Source organism: Melopsittacus undulatus, chromosome 8, assembly GCF_012275295.1.
Source record: "Melopsittacus undulatus isolate bMelUnd1 chromosome 8, bMelUnd1.mat.Z, whole genome shotgun sequence".
NCBI lineage: Eukaryota > Metazoa > Chordata > Aves > Psittaciformes > Psittaculidae > Melopsittacus > Melopsittacus undulatus.
Window position 1 is genome coordinate 15230886 of NC_047534.1, and position 19678 is coordinate 15250563.

The following is a 19678-nucleotide window of genomic DNA, read 5'->3' on the forward strand; positions in this document are numbered from 1 at the left end:
TACTAGACTTTTTGTTGAATGAAAAAATTATCAGGTGCTTGCTGGATTATTCACAGGTAGTAACAAGGTAGCTTAAAACCCACTCCCAAACCAAACCCAAATGGGACTTCCCTACAATTACAAGCATTTTTGGACAATAAAAATGTGAATGCATTTTTATAGTATGTGATTCAGATAAGGCCCCTTAGCACACTACTCAACAGCTGATGATACCAAATATTAACAGAACTAGTCATGAACAGCATTTGCTTACATTTCTTAGGTTTTATTTTGACTGAACACTGGGTTTAGTACTCTGTATGGATCAGCAACTTACTGTTTGTTTTTAATCAGTAATTTCCCAGCAAATCTTATTTTAGAAGTTTTTTCAGCAGGTGTGAACTAAAGTAATTTTAGTTACTAAGAAAAATTAACTACCAGTTTAATCTCTCAGATAACTCTCATCCTGCAGGAGTCAGACACTTGCAGTCTCCTTATTAACCTCACTTTGTACAGTGGCTGCTCTGGTAGCACTGGTGTTAACATGCAAGGTCAGCAGGTGCAAAAGGCATGTTACAAAGCCCCTGGGAGTGAGCTGACAGTCTGCTCAGAGCTGGGTGCTGGGTGGCTCCAGCAGTGTGGGGTGACTGCTGCTATTCCAGGCTTTCATGCCTAGCCAAATGTAACTTGACTGTTTCACTTTCTGTATTGTGTATAGTTGTGCTAAAGCTTCTGGTCAGGATGGGTTTTTGCAAGCTCCATTTTACCAGCACAGCTGAATACACTGCCCATTTGGACTGGATATTTCCACAGTGTCATCTCATCCTCCTGCTTCAGAAAAGTTCCTGAGACTTTGCAGGAACTCCTGACTTGGCACGTTTGTATTTCTGGCCATTGCTTTGATGCTGTATGACAGCAGTATAGTATTGGCAAGTCAGTCCATTTAGGGTTTTTTTCTGAGCAGGATATGACTACAGACAGCCCAGAGGTCAGCCAGAGACATCTGCAAATCCTTCTGGGCAGTACACAGAAACGTCCAAATCAATAGTGTGAGCACAGCCATTATACCACTTAGAAAAGGACATACGTGACTTCCCAGCTTGTTTATGACAGTGTCTTATGTGTTGCTATTAATTGATTATTGGGTTTAGTTCAGTGTCTCTGGTAGTTTTGCATTAGATGGTTGCATTTTCATTAATATATTAAAGTTAATATTTGTAGCAATTAAGAAAATTATGCCAGGTCTGTCATGTCATGATTCCACCCCATCATTAACAAACTCATGAGCAGTATCTCAGCATGGAAAAGTACATACACTTGAAGCAAAACTCTTCTTTACAGTAAAGTCCTAACAGAAAGCTGAAAACAGTAGTTTCTGCACCCAGAGCCCAGACATCTGGTGAGAGATGGTACAGGGAAGTGCCACAGAATTGTAGTAGTAATAAGATGCTCGTTTTGGTTTTGGGTTTTGTTTTTGTTTTTTTTTGTAATACATTCTAAAAATGAGGCTTGAAGGATTTAGAGGATCCTGTCAATGTGGCCTGAGAGCACACAAAGGCTACTTTGTTAGGTCAGTGGTATTCACAAATGGCCATGCACACCTGAATATCAGTGTCTTCTAGTAACAGAAACAGCTTCTATTTTTACCTTACTACTTAAACCAAAAATGCTCAGTGCCCATCTACAAGGAATCTGTGCACTGTTTTTGCAACTATGTGCAATTGTTACCCTGGTTAAACTCAGGAAAACGAATTACACACAGTATGCTGCTGTTTTCACTATCTAGCTTTTGTTCATCTAAGCAAAACTAGCATGTGGGTTGTTGGCATTTGTGCTCCAGCTCTGCTGGTAAGCTGCAGTGGGAGCAGCCCTTCCCTCATTACCTGCCAGCTCTGTGTGAACTCCTGCACATTGTCAGTGATGGAACCATTAGGAAGGATCCATTCATTTCCAGCTTCATTGTCATTGGTACCAAAAAGCCCAGCTGAGATGCCTGGAATGAAATTGGAGTCAATCAGTAGTTGTCACAAGAAGATGTAGGAACAATTTAGAAGCTGTCCCAGGGATCTGATTATTCTGCAGTAGAGCTTAGCTGTAATGCGGAGCATGCCCAGGCATCCCTTATGGATTTTGCTCCAACTGCACTGCCATCTTGTTTGTTAGCTCATATTTTGCTTCTTATGACCAGATCAAGGCATCGTATGCATTCTCTGCTAATCTCAGGGGTCTGAATTCTAGAATAGTGTGAGGCAATGGGATAGAAATGTATTCCAAGTATACTGAAAACCCTGGAAGCTTTCAAACCTCCCTTTTTCATGCTCTTGCAGGTTTGATTCTCAGACAGGGCCTGGGCCTGCGCTGGCTGCATTCCAACTTCCCCCTAGTTCTGTCTGCTTTAGTGCACCAAAATAACAGAATCCTCCATAAGCAATTTCTGTTCTTAGTGGCATGATACATACTGTGCTTTACTTGGCAATAACTGGGAATGCTTAGGGCCATTTCCAGGGTATGTATACACAAGGAGGTGGAAAAAGAAGTGAAAGACAACCCATGTGCTGGTACTACAGGTGGTTATGTTCAGAGGGAGAGAAAAAATGACTAACAGCTGGCAAAGCTCTGGGTTTGATACTCACCATGATGCCAGCCAGCCAGAGTGACAGTGCAGAGATCATACTGGAAGTCACAAGAGACAGAAACTCCTTTCTGATTGGACACTTCTATTTTGTTGGTTTCTCTCCTTGAATTAATGGTATTCTTTTCAAGGGACTGATCCAGTGCTTGGCAGTTCTCTTCCATAAAGGAGAAGTTGTACATCTTGGATACCTGTTTCAACACAAAAACACAATTTCCAGTTCATCACAGGGCAGGGTCAGTGCCTGCCAAGCTCAGCCTGGTTTTGCAGATGGGGTGGGGTCAGCTTTGCTCAGCCCAGAGCTGGGGAATAAGAATGGGGTTGAGTTAAACTTTTCAAGAGTAGGAAAGCACAACTCCTGCCAGGTACACTGAAGTCAGGGGCCCAGCCTGCTCTCCAGCCCTTTGTAACACACTGAAGTAAGAAGAAAGCTAAAAAGTTCAGTGACCCTCTCGTATTTAAGTGCCCAGAAAGCAAAGAGGCAACCCAGGAGTTAAAACTGGTTTTGTCTGGGGGAATTATTTCCTGATTAAAAGCGGTTGCTATCTAGCACTTACATCTGCCAGCTGTTCAGATCTGTGTCTTGAGCATTAATATTTTGAAAACTTTTTTTTTGTTGGTTGGTTTATGATAATTTCTGGACTAGAATGCTTGACTTCCCCCTCCTACCTTCAGTCTTGGGGAGATGTTGATCACGGTCTTGTTCATCTCCACATACAGGGATCTTGAGTTACTAGTTTCCTCATTTAGTATTACAGTGAAAGTATTGTGAACAAAATCCTTGGCAAGAAGTACACTGCACTTTGATGCCAAATCATAAATTTTGCCATCAAAAGTCATAAGATGCTTGGTCCCCATTAACATAGCATGATCTAGAGAACGACATTTCAGAAGCAGCATCAATGAGTTTTCCACAGAACAGTAAGTACTGCGCTACTACCTGCATACTCCAATACAAAGAGCTTCTGGCTGGCCACCACTTAAGATAATTTCTCAAGCTATGATTACATTTTCATTAGTTACAAGTTACTCTGCAACAAAAATTTCTCCTGAAAGGAACCAATCTAATAACTTCTTTTTCATTCTGGATCCACCCAAGTGTCCTAAAACTTTGAGAAACATGAATTAGGATTCAAAGCTCATCTTGATCTACAGTCATATTACTTGATAGCTGTATCTGTGAGTCTGTCCCTGTTCCTCTCCCCATACCCATTATACATTCCTATGCAGAAAACAGCAAGAATATTTTAACTGTCTCAAAACAAGTACCCAACCAGAGCATCAGAGTAGCAGCCCAGGAAACCCTGGCTGATATATCACTCAGACAATGTGGTAACTAGGACCTATTTTCAGTGCCCTCCATTGAGTCTGCCTGCTGGAAGGAAGCCAATAAGAAGTGGCTCTTTCTGGAAAAGCCATTATCTGAGGGACAGCTGAGACTGTTAATGCAGTCTTTCAGCATTTAGCAATGCTTTTTCAGGTAATGCTATCTCTGAAGTTTTGGTAGCGCTGTTTTCCATATTAGGGTCAACAGAAGTGATGTCAAGTCCGGACAAAGCCTCCGTGGCAAGACCCAGGGCCAGCTGGTATGGCAGGCACTGAACGATAATGTCAGCTCACAAGAGGATATTGATAAGGCCGATAAATGCCACCTGCTGACTGCTGGTCTCAAGAGGAAGAAGTGTAAAGAGTTGCAAAATTAGCATGAATATTAAGTAAAGGAGTGTTTACCGCATGTCAGCTTTACCCAGAGTTGCTGTTACAATTACTGGTTTACAAGAAAGTCTATAAATCAAGTTCATAGGAAAATTAATAATTAGCAGCCATATCTATGTAAACTGCTATTCCAAATATGTTTTGTAGGATATGGAACTACATGGACATAGATTCAATTACAAACCAAAGCAGCACTTTGAAAGGGCTTACATTCAAAGGGACTCTCCAGCATCCTCCGTTTGAATCTATAATACTCTGCAACTATGTTGACATTGTAGAGATCTCGGAGAGGCCTCATTAGCTTTTCTTCAATGAGATAATGAGTGATATTTCCCAGATCCAGGGATCCTACTTTAGGAAGTACTGGCAGTTTTATTGCCACTGAACAGTTCCTGCAGAAAACAAACAAAACAGTGTATGCTCTTAGCTGCTAAGCTGATGAAATGCAGTTGCTTTATTATTAGAAATGTGGAAGTGAGATATTCGTAAGAACTGCAGTCTGGTTAGAATGGCAAAACCAAAGATACATCGTGCCAGATAAGGCAGTTATCATAGCTACTGCCATTCTGTTTACTGCCAAGTCACTTCTTCTGAAGTACAGCCCATCCTGGTAGCCAACAAAAAAATCATTATGCTGTGATGCCACGTGCCCAAAGAAGAGTCAGATAGTCCCCAGCCCCCAGCATACACGCTGCTATGAAGACCACCTGTGCACACAGCCATTTACAATGGTACCCAGCAGCAGAGATCCTGCAAAACCACCACTTACCTGGCTGAGAAACTGTACAGGTTGAGTAAGGGCTTCCGGATCTTGCTCACAGCTCTAGAAAACATGGCCTCTGCCCACCTGAGCATCTGCTGTGTAGTCTATTGGAGAGCCAGAAAGGGGGATTACAAAACCAGCTTCAGGGTAGGGTCAGTACCAGATAATGAGTTTTAAATCAGTGGTCAGTGAAATAGCACTTTAGCCTCTCTTGCATTTGTCACCTGCCTGGCATCTTGTTATTTAGAGGCTAATATCCAGAGGACAGATACTAGTCATTACTGCAACAAATAATGGGCAGAAATAAAAAAATCCTAAAATAACATTATTTAACGTATACCAATACTTCACTAAGTTAATGTGCTTCAGTAGTGGGTTGGTATTTTTGTTAATATAAATATAATCCTTCATGCTCTTCAACTAGACAAGCCCAAACCTTTTTGTAAATTACTTGTTGGAATCACAATCCCTTCCTTCTATGGCAGAACAGCAAAAGCTACATGCATGAAAGATTGCCAGTGCTGTGATTTCAACCAAAACTAGTACAACACCCTCTCCTCTAGCTGGAAAAGTACTGTTTTTCAAAGCTGGACAAGTATTTCAGGATCAAGCACAAGTCTGTTATGTAGCAAGATAACCACACTATTAGCATAGGAGGTTCCACGTTAACATCAGGAAGAACTTCTTTACTGTAAGAGTGACAGAGCACTGGAACAGGTTGCCCAGGGAGGTTGTGGAGTCTCCTGCGTTGGAGATATTCAAGGCCTGCCTGGACAAGTTCCTGGGTGATGTACTCTAGGTTACCCTGCTCTTGCAGGAGGGTTGGACTAGATGATCTTTCGAGGTCCCTTCCAACCCTCAGGATTCTGTGATTCTGTGATTCTGTGATTATATTTCAGGAATAAGCACAAGTCTGTTATGTAGCATGATAACCACACTATTTCTATAAATAAAAACATGTAACTATTTTTGTATATTCAAAATTCAAAGCTGAAACTTGAATTTGTAGGCCTTGTCTTTCAAGCCATTAAAAATGGAGAATGTCTTGTACCAACCATGTCCAAGCCCGCTTTCACAGCCTTCAGTGCCACCTGAATTGGTTTCATTAGCCACACATCTTTTACTATCTTGGGTAAAAAAGCCTGGATTTTCTTCATGTACTCCTCTGTCTTCTCTTGCCAAACTTCATCCAGTGGTTTCAGGGTTACATCGTAGTAGGCATCCTTCAAAGTTGCTAGTGGGTCTGTAGCAAACGCATGAGATGAAGCATTACTTAGTATGTTACAAAGTAGCTATTTGTTTCAGAGTGTGTTTGTTTCCCCACAGCTTCCGCATAGTGAAAGAGGGACACAGCAGAAAGGCACAGACAGTTTGGGTTTCATGGCAAGCACATTTCACAGCTGTGTGTGTGGACACAGTGTTAAAAAAACCCTGAAACGTGCATTCAGCTGTAACCCTGATCCACTCGTACGCCCTACAAATACACAGCTGCTTTCCAAAATTAATGTAACGCATACTTTGCAATATGCCACCATCAGAATCATACAGATCAACTGCATCTGCTGGAGGAAAAACTGAACAGTTTGGTCACAACTGATTCCACATATGGTGTATCAGTTAAACCTCACTTTGGAGTGGGAAGCATCTAGAGGTAAGTGGAGTGAGGTTTTATTCTTGGGAGAACTGGGGGTCCTCTCTGCCCATTACAGCTGACTGTATTTCTTCATAGTGAGAAGTGTCGGGCTATAGACCAGCCCAACAGTGAATTAGCGGCTGCTGGATAGACTTAGAAAAAAACAGTTCAGGTGAAATCAGATTAATACAAGCATCCAAAACTGAAGGATGGATATGACCAGCCCTTTAGGAGAAAATGCTTGCAGGGAACTGTTAGCAGAAAGGCTTCAGATTAGGAATAGGGGCTCTGTTCTCATTTGACTGACCCAGACTCCTGTGTCCAAGAGAATGCTTTTTCAATTATTTCATTACAACAGTGCTCACAGTGAACTTACTTACAGCTTATTGCATCAAGGCTCCCACTCTGTAAACTAAAAGCCAAGCCTGGCACTTTTTGTTACATTAAAATAGAAACATTTGTACTGTTCAGCATCTTTTACACTCGCACTTGTTTTGCCCTGCACTGACATTGTCCTTATTCTCCTTGCTTTGCATGGTTTTGCTTACTTTGCAATTCATTCTGCATTTGCTGGACAATGTCTTGAATTTTATCCAGGTAAAGTGGGAGTTTACTTCTCAGTATATGCCCAATTCCACTTTGTTTCCACACCTGGGCGACAGCGCTACCCACACTGTGGAGTAATCCCGCTACCTTTTGCAAGGCTATGGAGGGCCAGAAGGCTGCTTCCGACAGAAAATCAACTTGCTGCACCTAAGAAAGAAGAAATACCACATTACATTGTGATCACAAGCAAAGTTTTGACTCCATTCCAAGGCAATTCTGAAGCACATGGTAGTGGCACAGAGATACAGGATCTTCAGCATGAAAAACACTTTTAGTCTATGTGTGAAATGCACAGGAAGAACCATTTAAATGTTTGAGCAAAACAAAACAACTGCAGATGGTATAATTTTTAATAATAATGCAGGGACATTTCATGGTGCTTTCCCAGATGATGTACAGACACTTACTGAGCTCCTGAATCTCCACATATATCCCTCAAACTTCTTTATCTTCTCCACCAGTTTGGCTTTCAGAAGGCTCCCAATTTCATTAAGTTTGTACTGTGAAAATATGAATAAACACCTTGAATTTATGATTTAGAATTACTTATGCTGAGTCCAAATCAAAGTTTGTACTAGTTTAAATGTCAGCAAAGATCCACAGTGGCCTTCCATTTCTCAGGGGAAACAGCTTCTGGTTACAATGGATTAGAAATCAGAACGGAAGAGTGTAAGGATGAAAAGCCAATAAGCCTCTTCCAAGCAGAGTATGTGAAACCCTATTAGGAGTAAAAGCACATTCAGGAATTGTAATCTTAGTTTTGTAACCCACCTGCTGAAGGGGCCTCTAAGGATGCTGGGAGGTACTCTTCATTAGGGACTGTAGTGATAGGACAAGGGGTAACAGGTTAAAACCTAAACAGGGGAAGTTTTGACTGGATATAATGAACAAGTTCTTTACTGTGAGGGTGGTGAGGCACTGGAATGGGTTGCCCAGGGAGGCTGTGAATGCTCCATCCCTGGCAGTGTTCAAGGCCAGGCTGGACAGAGCCTTGGGTGGCATGGTTTCGTGTGAGGTGTCCCTGCCCATGGCAGAGGGGTTGGAAGTGGATGATCTTAAGGTCCTTTCCAACCTAACTATTCTATTGTTAGAAAAAGGGTGAAATTTTATGTTAAAAATAATTATATTTGAATGTTTGAAAATCAATTGTAGGCCTTTGATTTTGCTGTTCCGTACCTTAGTTAATCGTTTTGTACCTCAGTTATAACTTTGCTGTTCTGTACCTTAGTTGTAACTTAGGCATGGGTGGATTTAAGAAAGTATTGTAAAACCTTATCCAAGCAGAACATGCAGGCTGACCAGAGGCAGCCAAATGAAAACAAGAGAATGCTGGCATCCACATAATGGTTGGGGCCTGTCCAAAGAACAGACAGGTCAAAAAGGACAAAGCGAGGAAGACTTCTTACTTCATCTGAGGAAGACTCCTTACTTCATCAGGACGACCACCAGAGGGGGGCTACGCAAGCGCAGAAGAGGCTGATGTCGTAATAGACTGATGAGGCAATCCCTGATGCATATGTATCAGTCAAGGTAGCAATTTAGGTTTAATATGCATTGATTGCGAAACTTTTGATGTATAAATTGCGAGCGCAATGTGATGGGGTCGAAGCCAGATTTGGGTGAGTGCCCCTGGTTTCCCAGCGCTGCAATAAAGCACCTCATATAACCATTCTGGTGGTTATGTGTACATTCTTACGCTATGTCATGGGTTCAGCCGTAGCAGTCATTTTTCTCCTTCTTGTAGCTGGTGCAGTGCTGTGTTTTGACTTCTGGGCTGGGAGTGGTTGCTTGGTGGTGGGCATGTTTTGGGGGTGTTTTTGTTCAGGGCTTTTTCTGAGCATGTGCTCCAGCCAGGTGGAGGAGGGGAGGCCAGGAGGAAGGAGAGACAGGACACCTGACCCAGGCTAGCCAAAGAGGTATTCCATACCATAGCACGTGATGCCCAGGATGCATACTGGGGGAGAGAGAGCTGGAGGGGGGGAGCTCTGGAGGAAAATGGAGGAGGGAGCACGCGGTGCTCGGCCGGGCAGGATGGAGTGAGTTATGGGTCAGTGGCTGGTGGGATGTTGTATTTTTTTCGCTTGTTATTGGCTGTATCATTATCACTGTGTTATGCCTTAGCTATTAAACCGTTCTTGTCTCAATCCGTGGGGGCTACATTCTTTGGATTTTCCTTCCTAACTCTCCGGGAGTTGGGGGACTTGGTTTAAACCACGACACGCTAACACTATGATTCTATGCTGCGCAGCCCTGGCACATTACTACTGCTCTTGCTTTACTTACTTACCCTCTTCTAAGGATAGATACACCCTTTAGGAGAGGGTCTCATATTTTCTCTGCTTTCTAGGTATGGCTGAGCTTTTTAATTCTCACCATGGTATGTTTTCACGCCAAAGTGAAAAATGTTACTATGAGATTAAAAATCACATAATTCCCCAATTTTCCTGGTTACTCACCAAAACTTACACCTGAAATCTACCTGGATGATGCTCCAACAAAGTGAAAGATGAAACAATATTCCGGACAAACCACACTGCAGTTAACTGCCATTGAAGGGTCTCACCTCAGCCTTAAGAACTGGATCCCCACAACCATGAGCCAGAAAACTCAGGCTTCCATTAACAGCTGATAGAGTCATCTGTCCCATGTTTTCTTGCCTTTCACCATTAATGTTGAGATAGGTATTAACAGTAGCCATCTGTTGCCCATCGGTACAAGCGCTGACTTCCATTCCTTCTTCTAAATCCCCTTAGAGAATGAAAAGCAAGAGCTTAATTTACAGGAACAACACTGACAGATACTGTTTCAAAGGCAGCTTTTTAATTAATTAGGTGATCAATCAGTGTCTGAGAGTGTTATGTGTTTATGAAAAAAAACAAACAAGAGGAGATAAACAGGAAAAATTGTCAGCATTGAATTTTTCTCTTCTGTGGGGTTTGTGAATGATTTACAAATACAGATTTGTCACTCCAAATAAAGCACTGGATAAATATAATCTAAATAAATACAAACAGTTCTCTCAGTCACAGTGATTTACAGGCTTTTTTCTACTTCGGTCTTATGCCATCCCTTGTTGATGATGTTTCAGAATAGCTCAGACTATAAATGAAAGTGTGTCAGTCACTTATCCACCCATCACACACAGAAGTTCTTTCTGCCCAAGTACTGATGAGCACAAACAGAAGTGGTTGGCAAAGCACACACAAAATCTGGGTTGGGAGGGTTGACTTGAATAATTTCTACAAAATTTTTACTTCAGTGATTCACAGACTAATAGTGTTAATCTCAAATGCATCACAGCACTTACAAGTGAGGCCATAAACCTGAGATAAATTCTACTGCAGAAGTGGAGAAGGGCAAGTCCATACTGAAACTAGGACTGGGATTATCAGCAACAGGAGTTCAAGACAACTGTCATACCACCATATTGACTGGTTTGCACAGAGATCTAATGTACTTGAAAGGTGGATAAGTCACAACAGAAAGCACGTGCAGTAGATCTCACTTTACTCATTTACACTTAGGCACAGTCTGAGCCAATAGCCCTGTTTCCTCTCTGTTGTCAGTCAAAACTGGGTGCTGCTGACAGAATCAGCTGCAGAGGGTGACTGCACACACCCTGTTGCATGCCTCTGGAGGTGCCTTCCTTTGTCCTTTAATTGAAACTGGAATGCAATAATTATCTTAAACGATACACAACTGTAAGATGGCTAAATCAAGAAGAAATTAATCCTATATTTGATGACCATCAATTACAATCCTTCCCTGGCTAACAGTCATAAAAATGTTTCCCAAACTGACCCTTGTATAACTACTCTGAAGCTTCAGCTTTTCAATATCTGATAGAACACAGATTGAATTGTCACGAAACTGATTGAGCTTGATGCTAGAGACATGGCCTTTCTTCCTGCTTCTTCACATTAGTGAGAGCTGTGAATCAGAGAATATCTCAAGTTGAAACAGACCCATAAGGATCAAGAGCAACTACCTGCCTAAAACTAAATCTTATGACTACAAGTATCATCCATGCAGGTACGTACCTTTCAAATACCCCACGTAGCACTGGAAACATTCCTTTCCTTTAGAAGCAGCTATTTTTACTTTCTCTTTCTGATCAACAATCCCCTCCACCAGGATTTGGCTCTGCACAGATGAGGAAGTAGCAGTTCCTGTCAGGCCTAGCCAAGTATCTTCAAAGGCTCTTAACTGTAGTCATAAAGGAAAAACATGTATTCAAAGCCACCACACAGAATTAATGCATGTTCAGGGATGATGCTCAAATGTCAATGCTGCCCACAGAAGGGTAAGTGGTGAGGGAAATATTTCCCAACAGGAAACAAACAGGAGTTATACTCTTAAGTGAGGCACAAGTACTAGGATGATGGGCTCAAGAGCTGAATGACCAGATTCCACAAGACTTGTGGACAATATTTTAATGGTACAATGAAACATACTGTAATAGTTAACTCCCTAACGTGGGCCATTTAATCTAAAACAGAGAATACAGAAAGCCCAAGCAGAGCAGCTTATACTTGTTTCATCTCCTGTCTAAACAGATAGGGAAAAACAACTGAGTATTTGTCTTAGTCTGCTACTGATTAAATCACCATTTTGTTAAGGGATGGTCTATTGTCTCAGTTAATTATGACTAACTGCCTACATTCCTTCTTATGAAGAGTTGGGATGTGGCTGACCACATTACTCTTCTGCTTCACTCTGCTGCCATCATCAGCTTCTCCACCTTATTCCCTACACAGCAAATTGAAGGCAAATACAAAATAGAGGGGAGAGAAAAAGGAGATTTGCCTCAGAATGAGCATCATATTAGTTGTTCTGTGCCTTTCTTAAGGCCAGTTCTTTTTTCTGGCAAATGATGCTTAGTGCCTTACCAAATGAGTCAGTCATGCTGTAGTAACATACAGCCTCTTAAAACTTTTATATACCTTATATACTACAGTTGATAACACTTACTGTATTTGTCACTGAGCTCTGCAGATAATTAATGCTGGTGCTTTCCCTTCTCTCTTGATCATACTGCATGCACATTGCATAATTGATCCTTTGACAATAGAACTAAGGAAACCAGGAGTATTTTATGTTGCCTGTACTTGTCTGCTGTTTTATAGTCACTGCCTACACCTGATCACTTTGGAAGCTAGATGGCAGTAGGCCTTTAAAAAACAAAACTCAAATCCCAGTGGCACTGTACTAAAATAAAAACTCACTTCAATTTCCAAAGAATAGTTCTTCACATCAGCTGTACTCCGATTTTTTAAGGATATTCCAATCAACCCCTCATCTCTGCCATGATCAGCAAGGTGCAACCTGCTCTCTGACTGCAAAATGATGTCATCTTTGTTGAGCTGGTGTTTTCCAGAGAAAACAATTACCTAGGTACAAACAAAAAAGTGTTAAAGCTTACTTCTTCCAACGAAATGGGCTCTGCATAGAGTAGTAAGAAGCTGCACAATGTCAGCATTCTCATAAAATTAAACAGTGTAGTGATGAACAAGATTTGTCCTTTCAGAAACCAGCACATCCTCCTCATGGCATTGTCTTACTTCAATACCCCTTCAGTTTCTGTGGTGTAACAAAACCTGGTCAGTGATTACAGCCTAGGACAAGATGAACAGCTATAACTATCTTTAATTAAAACAAGTTTATTGGGTGGTTTTTTTTTTTGTTTTATGCTTCTCAGCTACTCTATCTGGCATTTTGCTGCATGCCTTTGAAGGGGAGGATCCATAAGAACACAGAGGCTTTTGTCGTGAAATGCATACACATATTTGGCATTATAAACAGGCTCTAACAGAGTTCTGGAAAAAGCTTTCACTGGCATCAAAATCTGTCTGCTGATTCCTGCTGCTAACAGGCTGTGACCTTCTCTTATTTATAGTGAATGAGGAAACAACTGGGATGCATTTCAGCATCTGGGAACTGCAAAGAGACCACATTCATTACAAAGTCCAAGTTTTGTGTTTGCTGTGATTATTTCTCACAACTCTGGGGTTCAATGTGCACCTAAGGAAGATCATGGGTGTGTCTTTGGTTTATGTGTGCAATATAAAAATAAATGACAACTACAGGGTTACAATAAGGTTCAAAAAATCCATCACTGCCAGCAGAGCAGCCATAAAAAACAGTAACCTTTTACCTTCAGGGGAAGTAAAGCACTTTTACTCTGCTCTAGTTTTCTATTTTAGAGCAAGTTTTGATATTCTTCAGAAACATGAAATTAAAAGACCTTTGAGAGAGGAAGGAGAAAGAAAGAACATAGAGGAAGTGGGAATATTTACAGTGGGAGCTGTAACAGGACCTAAAGAATATACTACAGTGGCAATCAGAACCTTTCTGCCTCAGCCCATCAAAAGATACTTTCTATTTGTGGCTTGTTAAATTACAGAAGTATGGCAATTTTCATGTAAAGTTACAGGTGAGGAAAATGGAGTCTCCAAATGAGTAATTACATTTAAAGTGAAGTATGTTCAGTAAGTTTACGTGAGACTTACATGTGGAAGGTCACAGAATTCAAAGCACATATCATAGTCCAGGCTAGACAAGTAGTTTGTTTCCACTTTACCCAGAATCTTCTGTTTGGTGCATGAGGTCAGGAATATATTCTCCAAAACAGCTTCTAACTGAAACTTATTAGGATATAAGAATTGATTTCTCTGCAATGAACCAAGAAAACAAAGTTAGAAAATGACAAAAGAATCTTAAAAGAATCAAAAAGAATCTCTGTGCCCACTCACCCCAGCTCTCAACCTCATCCTGTCCCTGTGCTGGCTTTTTTTATTCTAGTAGCTTCAGGGTTTTAACCTAACATTTCCAAAAAGTCACATTTCAACTTGATAGCGTTTTGGTCAATCATCACAGTTACTGGCTCCCATCCTACAGAATTAACTCAACAGTTTTGCAGCCCTAAGTGGGCCTCTACATTTTAGGTCTCAAGTTTGCAAGAACTCATTCTTTCTTATTTATGCTACATTCACCTTTCTTCCTATACAGAAATATATGTAAAAGGTAAAATGAAACAATTGTATGGCACAGAAAGTGGTACCCTACAGGTGCTTTCCTAAAATCCACTCAAAATTAGACATAAAAACTAAATAAATTCCCATCTATTACAAACAGCTTCCCTAAAAATGGTGAGTTAACAGATACAACTGCCTTCTCTTACCTCAAAAGTTAAGTTGTGTTTGAATCTTTTGTTATCCCAGCTCAGATCTAGATATTCATTAAACAATGCTGGTCTTCGCTCTAGAGACCCACATGCATGCAGGTGTTTTATATGTAATAGTCTCTGAAGCTGGAAGAGGGGAAAAATGAAGACATGTATAGCAGTAATATCCAAAAAATGTGTTCAGTATATCCCAGATGAGTGTGTTTTCTGGGCAAAAGTACATTCCTGTGAGAACTCCATAGTGGTCTATATCCATAAAAGACTTCTCAGTCTTTACCAAGAAACCCAAGGGGATGATAATTGTGTCCTGAGGGAAGGCTGTCTCCCAAATAAAAACATACCTGGTGACATGAAACAGAATTATTCAGAGGTTTTGGTTTTCTTCCTCTGAGACAGGAAAAGGCTGACTTCAAGTACAAGGTTTTTCATATGATAACAAGTGCAAAAAAATCAGATACTGTGGGATTCAAACCCAGAAATTCAGCTACAGCCATTCCTTCTTAGACTCAGATTCCTACCTGACCTGAAGAGAGCATCATACAGCCACCCCAGGCAGTGCTGTCCATCACTGATTTATCCTCCAGGGTCAGCTGGATGTTAGCAGGCTGCCCACCATTCCCTGTCAGCTGCAGCTGAAACCAGAAGAGAAGGACTGTCCAGAGAAGCAAGACTAGAACTAGTAGAAGAGCCTGCAGGGTGATCTACCAGAATGATCTTTACCCAGTGGAGAAGAAAAGAAACACAATTAAAACTGTAACTCCAGATGGCCTGGAAGCTCAGGGCCTTAGACAAACACACAGGAAAACTGGTTTTATAACTGAGGAAACAACAGTCTTTTTGTTATTTTCTCTGGAAGCTGTTTGGTCTACCATGCATAGCAATTAATGACACCAGTAGAATAATGACACTGCAAGAGAATTTATTCCTCTGAATACCATGCTTGAGCCCTGTTGACAGAAAACAACCAGAGACTACTCTGTGGCACCACTATTGAGTACTAAAGATGAACCAACAGAACACTACACAGTTTGCACAAATTATCGAGCAGATAGTATTCAGCCTCAGCAACAGGAGCGTCCTGTCCCACACAGAGCATTTTCAGACAGAAAATATTCTGTAGCCTTTGATTCTGTAGGATGATTTGAGTTGTTGTTCTTTTTCCCCACAAATGCTTTGCAAGCACACCTCAAAAATGTGTTTTAAAGCCTTTCTAGTCACACACAGCCCTTTCTCCTGATCTCACCTGCTGATTGTACTTTCTGCCTCTTCTGTCTGACAGGGAATGGATCTCCAGTTGCTTCAGAGTGTAATTAAATGGGTGGGCAATACTAGCTCTGCAGTTCATACGGTGTCTTCCAAACTTCAGAGAAGATGACACTGATATCTGATCCAGATCAACAGATATAAAAGGAACTTGTGAAATAAAATACCTCTCACATACTGTGAGACATAAACATCTGCAGAACCAGGAACTAAATTCTGTAATGTTGCTTGGAAGCAAAATATTTTGTAGCAATTTAAATAGCGGTGGCATTTAAATAGTTGTGGTAATATAAGCACTAGTCCAAAAATACATTCTATACAACTTCTAAAGTAAATTTTGGAATTTTAGCACTTTTAAAGGAAATTAAGAAATTATAATTCTTTTTACAGGCAAATGTATGTTTCTGTAGAGTAACATCTTTTACACACTGTCTTTTATCTGTCATTTATTCAGAAAACAATGTAACACTCAGGAAAGATGCCATTTCAGGTGCACAAATAAAGATAGCATAGTTAGTTCAAGTCAGTGAGCTTCACTGTCTAACCACATTTGGAAATCAACCAAAATTCTCCTAGTTTTCTTTTTTTTGCTATTTATGTTTTTTAGAAAACAATGCTGACTTTAATATATAGCATTTAATATAGCATGGCCTGAAAATGCTTTCAACAAGAGTATCAATCAGCTGCTCATCTTTCATAGTCATAGCTTTTTATATATCCAAGAAAGATAGTTTGCCTCCTACTGAAATACCCTTCGCTTGTTTAATGCCTATTAAAAAAAAAAAAAAAGAAAAGAAAAATAGAAACATCTGATATTGCTGTAATTCTCCTGACATTTATTTGCTCTGGGCTGTTGTACCTGGTCCTTCTCATTCCAGATGACTGTAAGATCATCCTGGTGACTACGTGCTGAATGTTTCACATATAAGTTGACCCTGGTATGCCATGGGAAAGGGATGGAGAGGGGATGGAAAAGTTCCACTACAAGGGAAAAAAACAAGTAAGTTTTCGCCACCACAAATCATGACCATTCATTTTCTGATAAAGGGATAGGACATACTCTCCCACAGGTAGCAGGGCAACAGTTGGTTCCCAGAGAAAGCATGGTCTTTGCTCATACACACATGCACACATCCAACAGCCCCAGTGTAGTGTGCTGGTTTCTGCTGAATATGAAGAAACTTAAGGGAAAACAGGAGTCTTCTATTTAGCAAAACAGTAATTACCTGCAATAATCCACAAATTATTGCAAAGATACCTACTATTTACAGTAAGAACAGCCAGGAAAGTAATCTTTATGAATCTGAGATGATCTTACACAGCAAGAGGAACAGCTTACAACTCAAACACTGACTACAGTTATTTTCTCTATTTTCAGGTAACACAGCCTCAACATAAGGGTTTAGCCAGCATGAGCCAGCAGTACCAAGTGCAGCAGAGTAACAGAATTCACTAGCTTCTGAAAAAAGCCTCAGAAATAGGTGACAAGTAATAACAAAACACAAAATTGTATTCAGAATCTACAAAAACATACAAAGGAAAAAGAAAACAGAAAACCAAACAGAAGTGCCTTGGCTAGAATAAAAGTAGCTGCAATACTTTAACTCCCTTCCCCGTTTACAAATGATATCTAGTCCAAAACTAGTTCCTAGGTTTCCTTTGCTTTTTATTAAATACTTAAAGTATTCAAAATATAAAAATTCAAATATAAAAATAAAGCAAGATGTGTCATTTAATCCCAAACACATCTTAAATTTGTTGTAAAATAATAACATTTTAATTTGTTGATGACTTTTGACTCTGCCCAGACTTTTCCCTGGCACTGCTGAAGTTAATTTAAGCTTTACATTCCATATCCACAAAGCAGAAACAGTGTTCAGAAGTGGATGTTTCTAACAGCCAGACTTACAATGAATTTAAAGTAAATAAGATCTTACAAGATCTGGATTGAAACAATTTAAATAGGCATTTTGAAATGAGATTCATATGGTCTAGTTTATTTTATAGTCTATCAACACTGATGAAAGACTTCAAAAACCTACCCTGAACATGATGACCTCCAGGCAACTTTGGGAAGAGTCCAGTGTAAGTTCCTGTTACCTTTAACTCCTTGCCATCCCACAGAGCAATGTGCCTCAGCATATGTGTTCTGTTGCCTTTTTCATAATCCATCATAACCACAAGCTGCCTTGGAAGAATTTTTAACTAAAAATTAAGGAAGGGAAACATATTAAATCCCAATTCTCTGAAAAGTTAAAAACCTAAGTGTGTAACTCTGATACTGTAAAGCCCTGTGGAATCAAGCTTCAGAAATGTGTTTATAAAAGGTCTACTACAATAATACCCTAAAGCCTACTGCTTTTGTACAAGCAGCTATTAAATTCTACTTAACTTTGATTCTACATTAAATCATGTTCTCACACAATGGAACATACATAAACAATAGAGTATCCCCTTTACAATAGTCCTGGCTTGTTACATATTTTCATCTTCTATCAGTCTTTTACCTCAATGAATAGTTCTTACAACATCAAGAGGCCCGTTGTTACAGAATGAATCCAGCAGACAGCATAAACAACAATATCTATATAGGAAAAGAAATGTGAAGTACCTGCATAATAAAAATTGGCAATTGGTCAGTTTGTAATGTTATTTTTCTTATTTGCTATATATCCTATATATGTGCTTTTGTCTACAGAAGGAAACAAATATAAAATCAAACAACGGTTTATACCATTGGACACTCAACTAACCTACAGTTGAATGTTTGCTCATGCTACTGCAGAAATCAAGGGCAAAACACCTCACAGCAGCTGAGCTGTATTTTATCTTCACTGTTTGGCAGCCAACATCCTGAACACCATACTCTAGGAACAGGCCAGTCACAGCTTGCCTTTTGCCTTCTGAGTTGATAGTACCAACCTGCGACATTGTCTGTATTACTTCAATGACATTAGTGTAGCTGGTTCTAGTGACAGCTAGCTTAGCTGTAACATTGAAATCCCTTTCTTCCATCCTGAGGTAGAGTTTACCTTTCGCTTCACTCATATCATAATTTACCTTTTCAAGTTCCCATAAAATAATAAAAAAAAAGAGAGAGAGAAAGATAAAATAAATATTGTGCTCACATTCTTTACACAGTAAGTTTGTTACATTATGGTACTCAGGATCTGAGAGATCCGATTGTATGTACATTCCCATTATACAAGACACAATTGCAAAATAGCATAAATTGAATAAAACAAATAAGAAAGTACTTTTTTATGTGAGGAGTAACTGTGCCCTATTTGACTGACAAATACCCCATTCAACTTCCTTGCTTATACTGCTGTTGAGCATTCCTGCACTGCAGATAGCCAACATCCAGCACTGCTCTCTATCCAGTCTCCCTTTTCTTAGAGGCCAGAATAATTAAAATCATTCCTGGGAAGAGTCATCATGAAGGCAGATGCATGGAAGCAGAGTCAAATGGAATAAGTCTTTTCCAATAGGTTTTTTAGTCCTTTTTCAATAGGGACTGTTAGCATCTTTGAAAACACAAACCACCTCAACAATAAAAAGGTCAGAGATAATAGTACTAGAAATAATGCAGCATGAGTACTAAAATATCAGACAAGTCTAATTTGTAGTGATGTATGTGACAGATAACCTGCAGACAGTTACCTTAGAAGACAGTTCTGCTGCACTGGGGAAGTACTGGAGAAAGTAGGGATGAGTCTGGAGTGCTTTTATAGTCAACTCTTCACTAAAAGGAAGAAATGTACTTTTGTTGAACAGTATTTCGGAAAGCCCACTCTCACTGACAGCCCAAGTTCATCTGAGTCTGCCACAGCTTTAGAGTTACAAATTTCAGTACATCCCACTGAATGCTTGTCCAGCTCTCATGTTTTGATGCATTTATAC

General features: G+C 40.1%; 1 protein-coding gene across 1 annotated transcript in view; it reads right to left on the reverse strand.

Moving 5' to 3' along the window:
* Positions 1-19678, reverse strand: part of LOC115946768 (uncharacterized) — a 99837-nt gene that overhangs the window by 4812 nt on the left and 75347 nt on the right. The window contains exons 48-65 of the mRNA XM_034065378.1: positions 18698-18791; positions 17818-17980; positions 16635-16756; positions 15756-15896; positions 15031-15144; positions 14510-14638; positions 13839-14000; positions 12555-12719; positions 11370-11535; positions 9893-10077; positions 7737-7829; positions 7272-7476; positions 6146-6333; positions 5097-5194; positions 4538-4719; positions 3281-3483; positions 2613-2802; positions 1863-1972 (exon numbers count right to left, since the gene is read on the reverse strand). Coding sequence (XP_033921269.1) covers positions 1863-1972; positions 2613-2802; positions 3281-3483; positions 4538-4719; positions 5097-5194; positions 6146-6333; positions 7272-7476; positions 7737-7829; positions 9893-10077; positions 11370-11535; positions 12555-12719; positions 13839-14000; positions 14510-14638; positions 15031-15144; positions 15756-15896; positions 16635-16756; positions 17818-17980; positions 18698-18791 — 2710 coding nt within the window. The remainder of the gene's footprint in view (positions 1-1862; positions 1973-2612; positions 2803-3280; positions 3484-4537; positions 4720-5096; positions 5195-6145; positions 6334-7271; positions 7477-7736; positions 7830-9892; positions 10078-11369; positions 11536-12554; positions 12720-13838; positions 14001-14509; positions 14639-15030; positions 15145-15755; positions 15897-16634; positions 16757-17817; positions 17981-18697; positions 18792-19678) is intronic.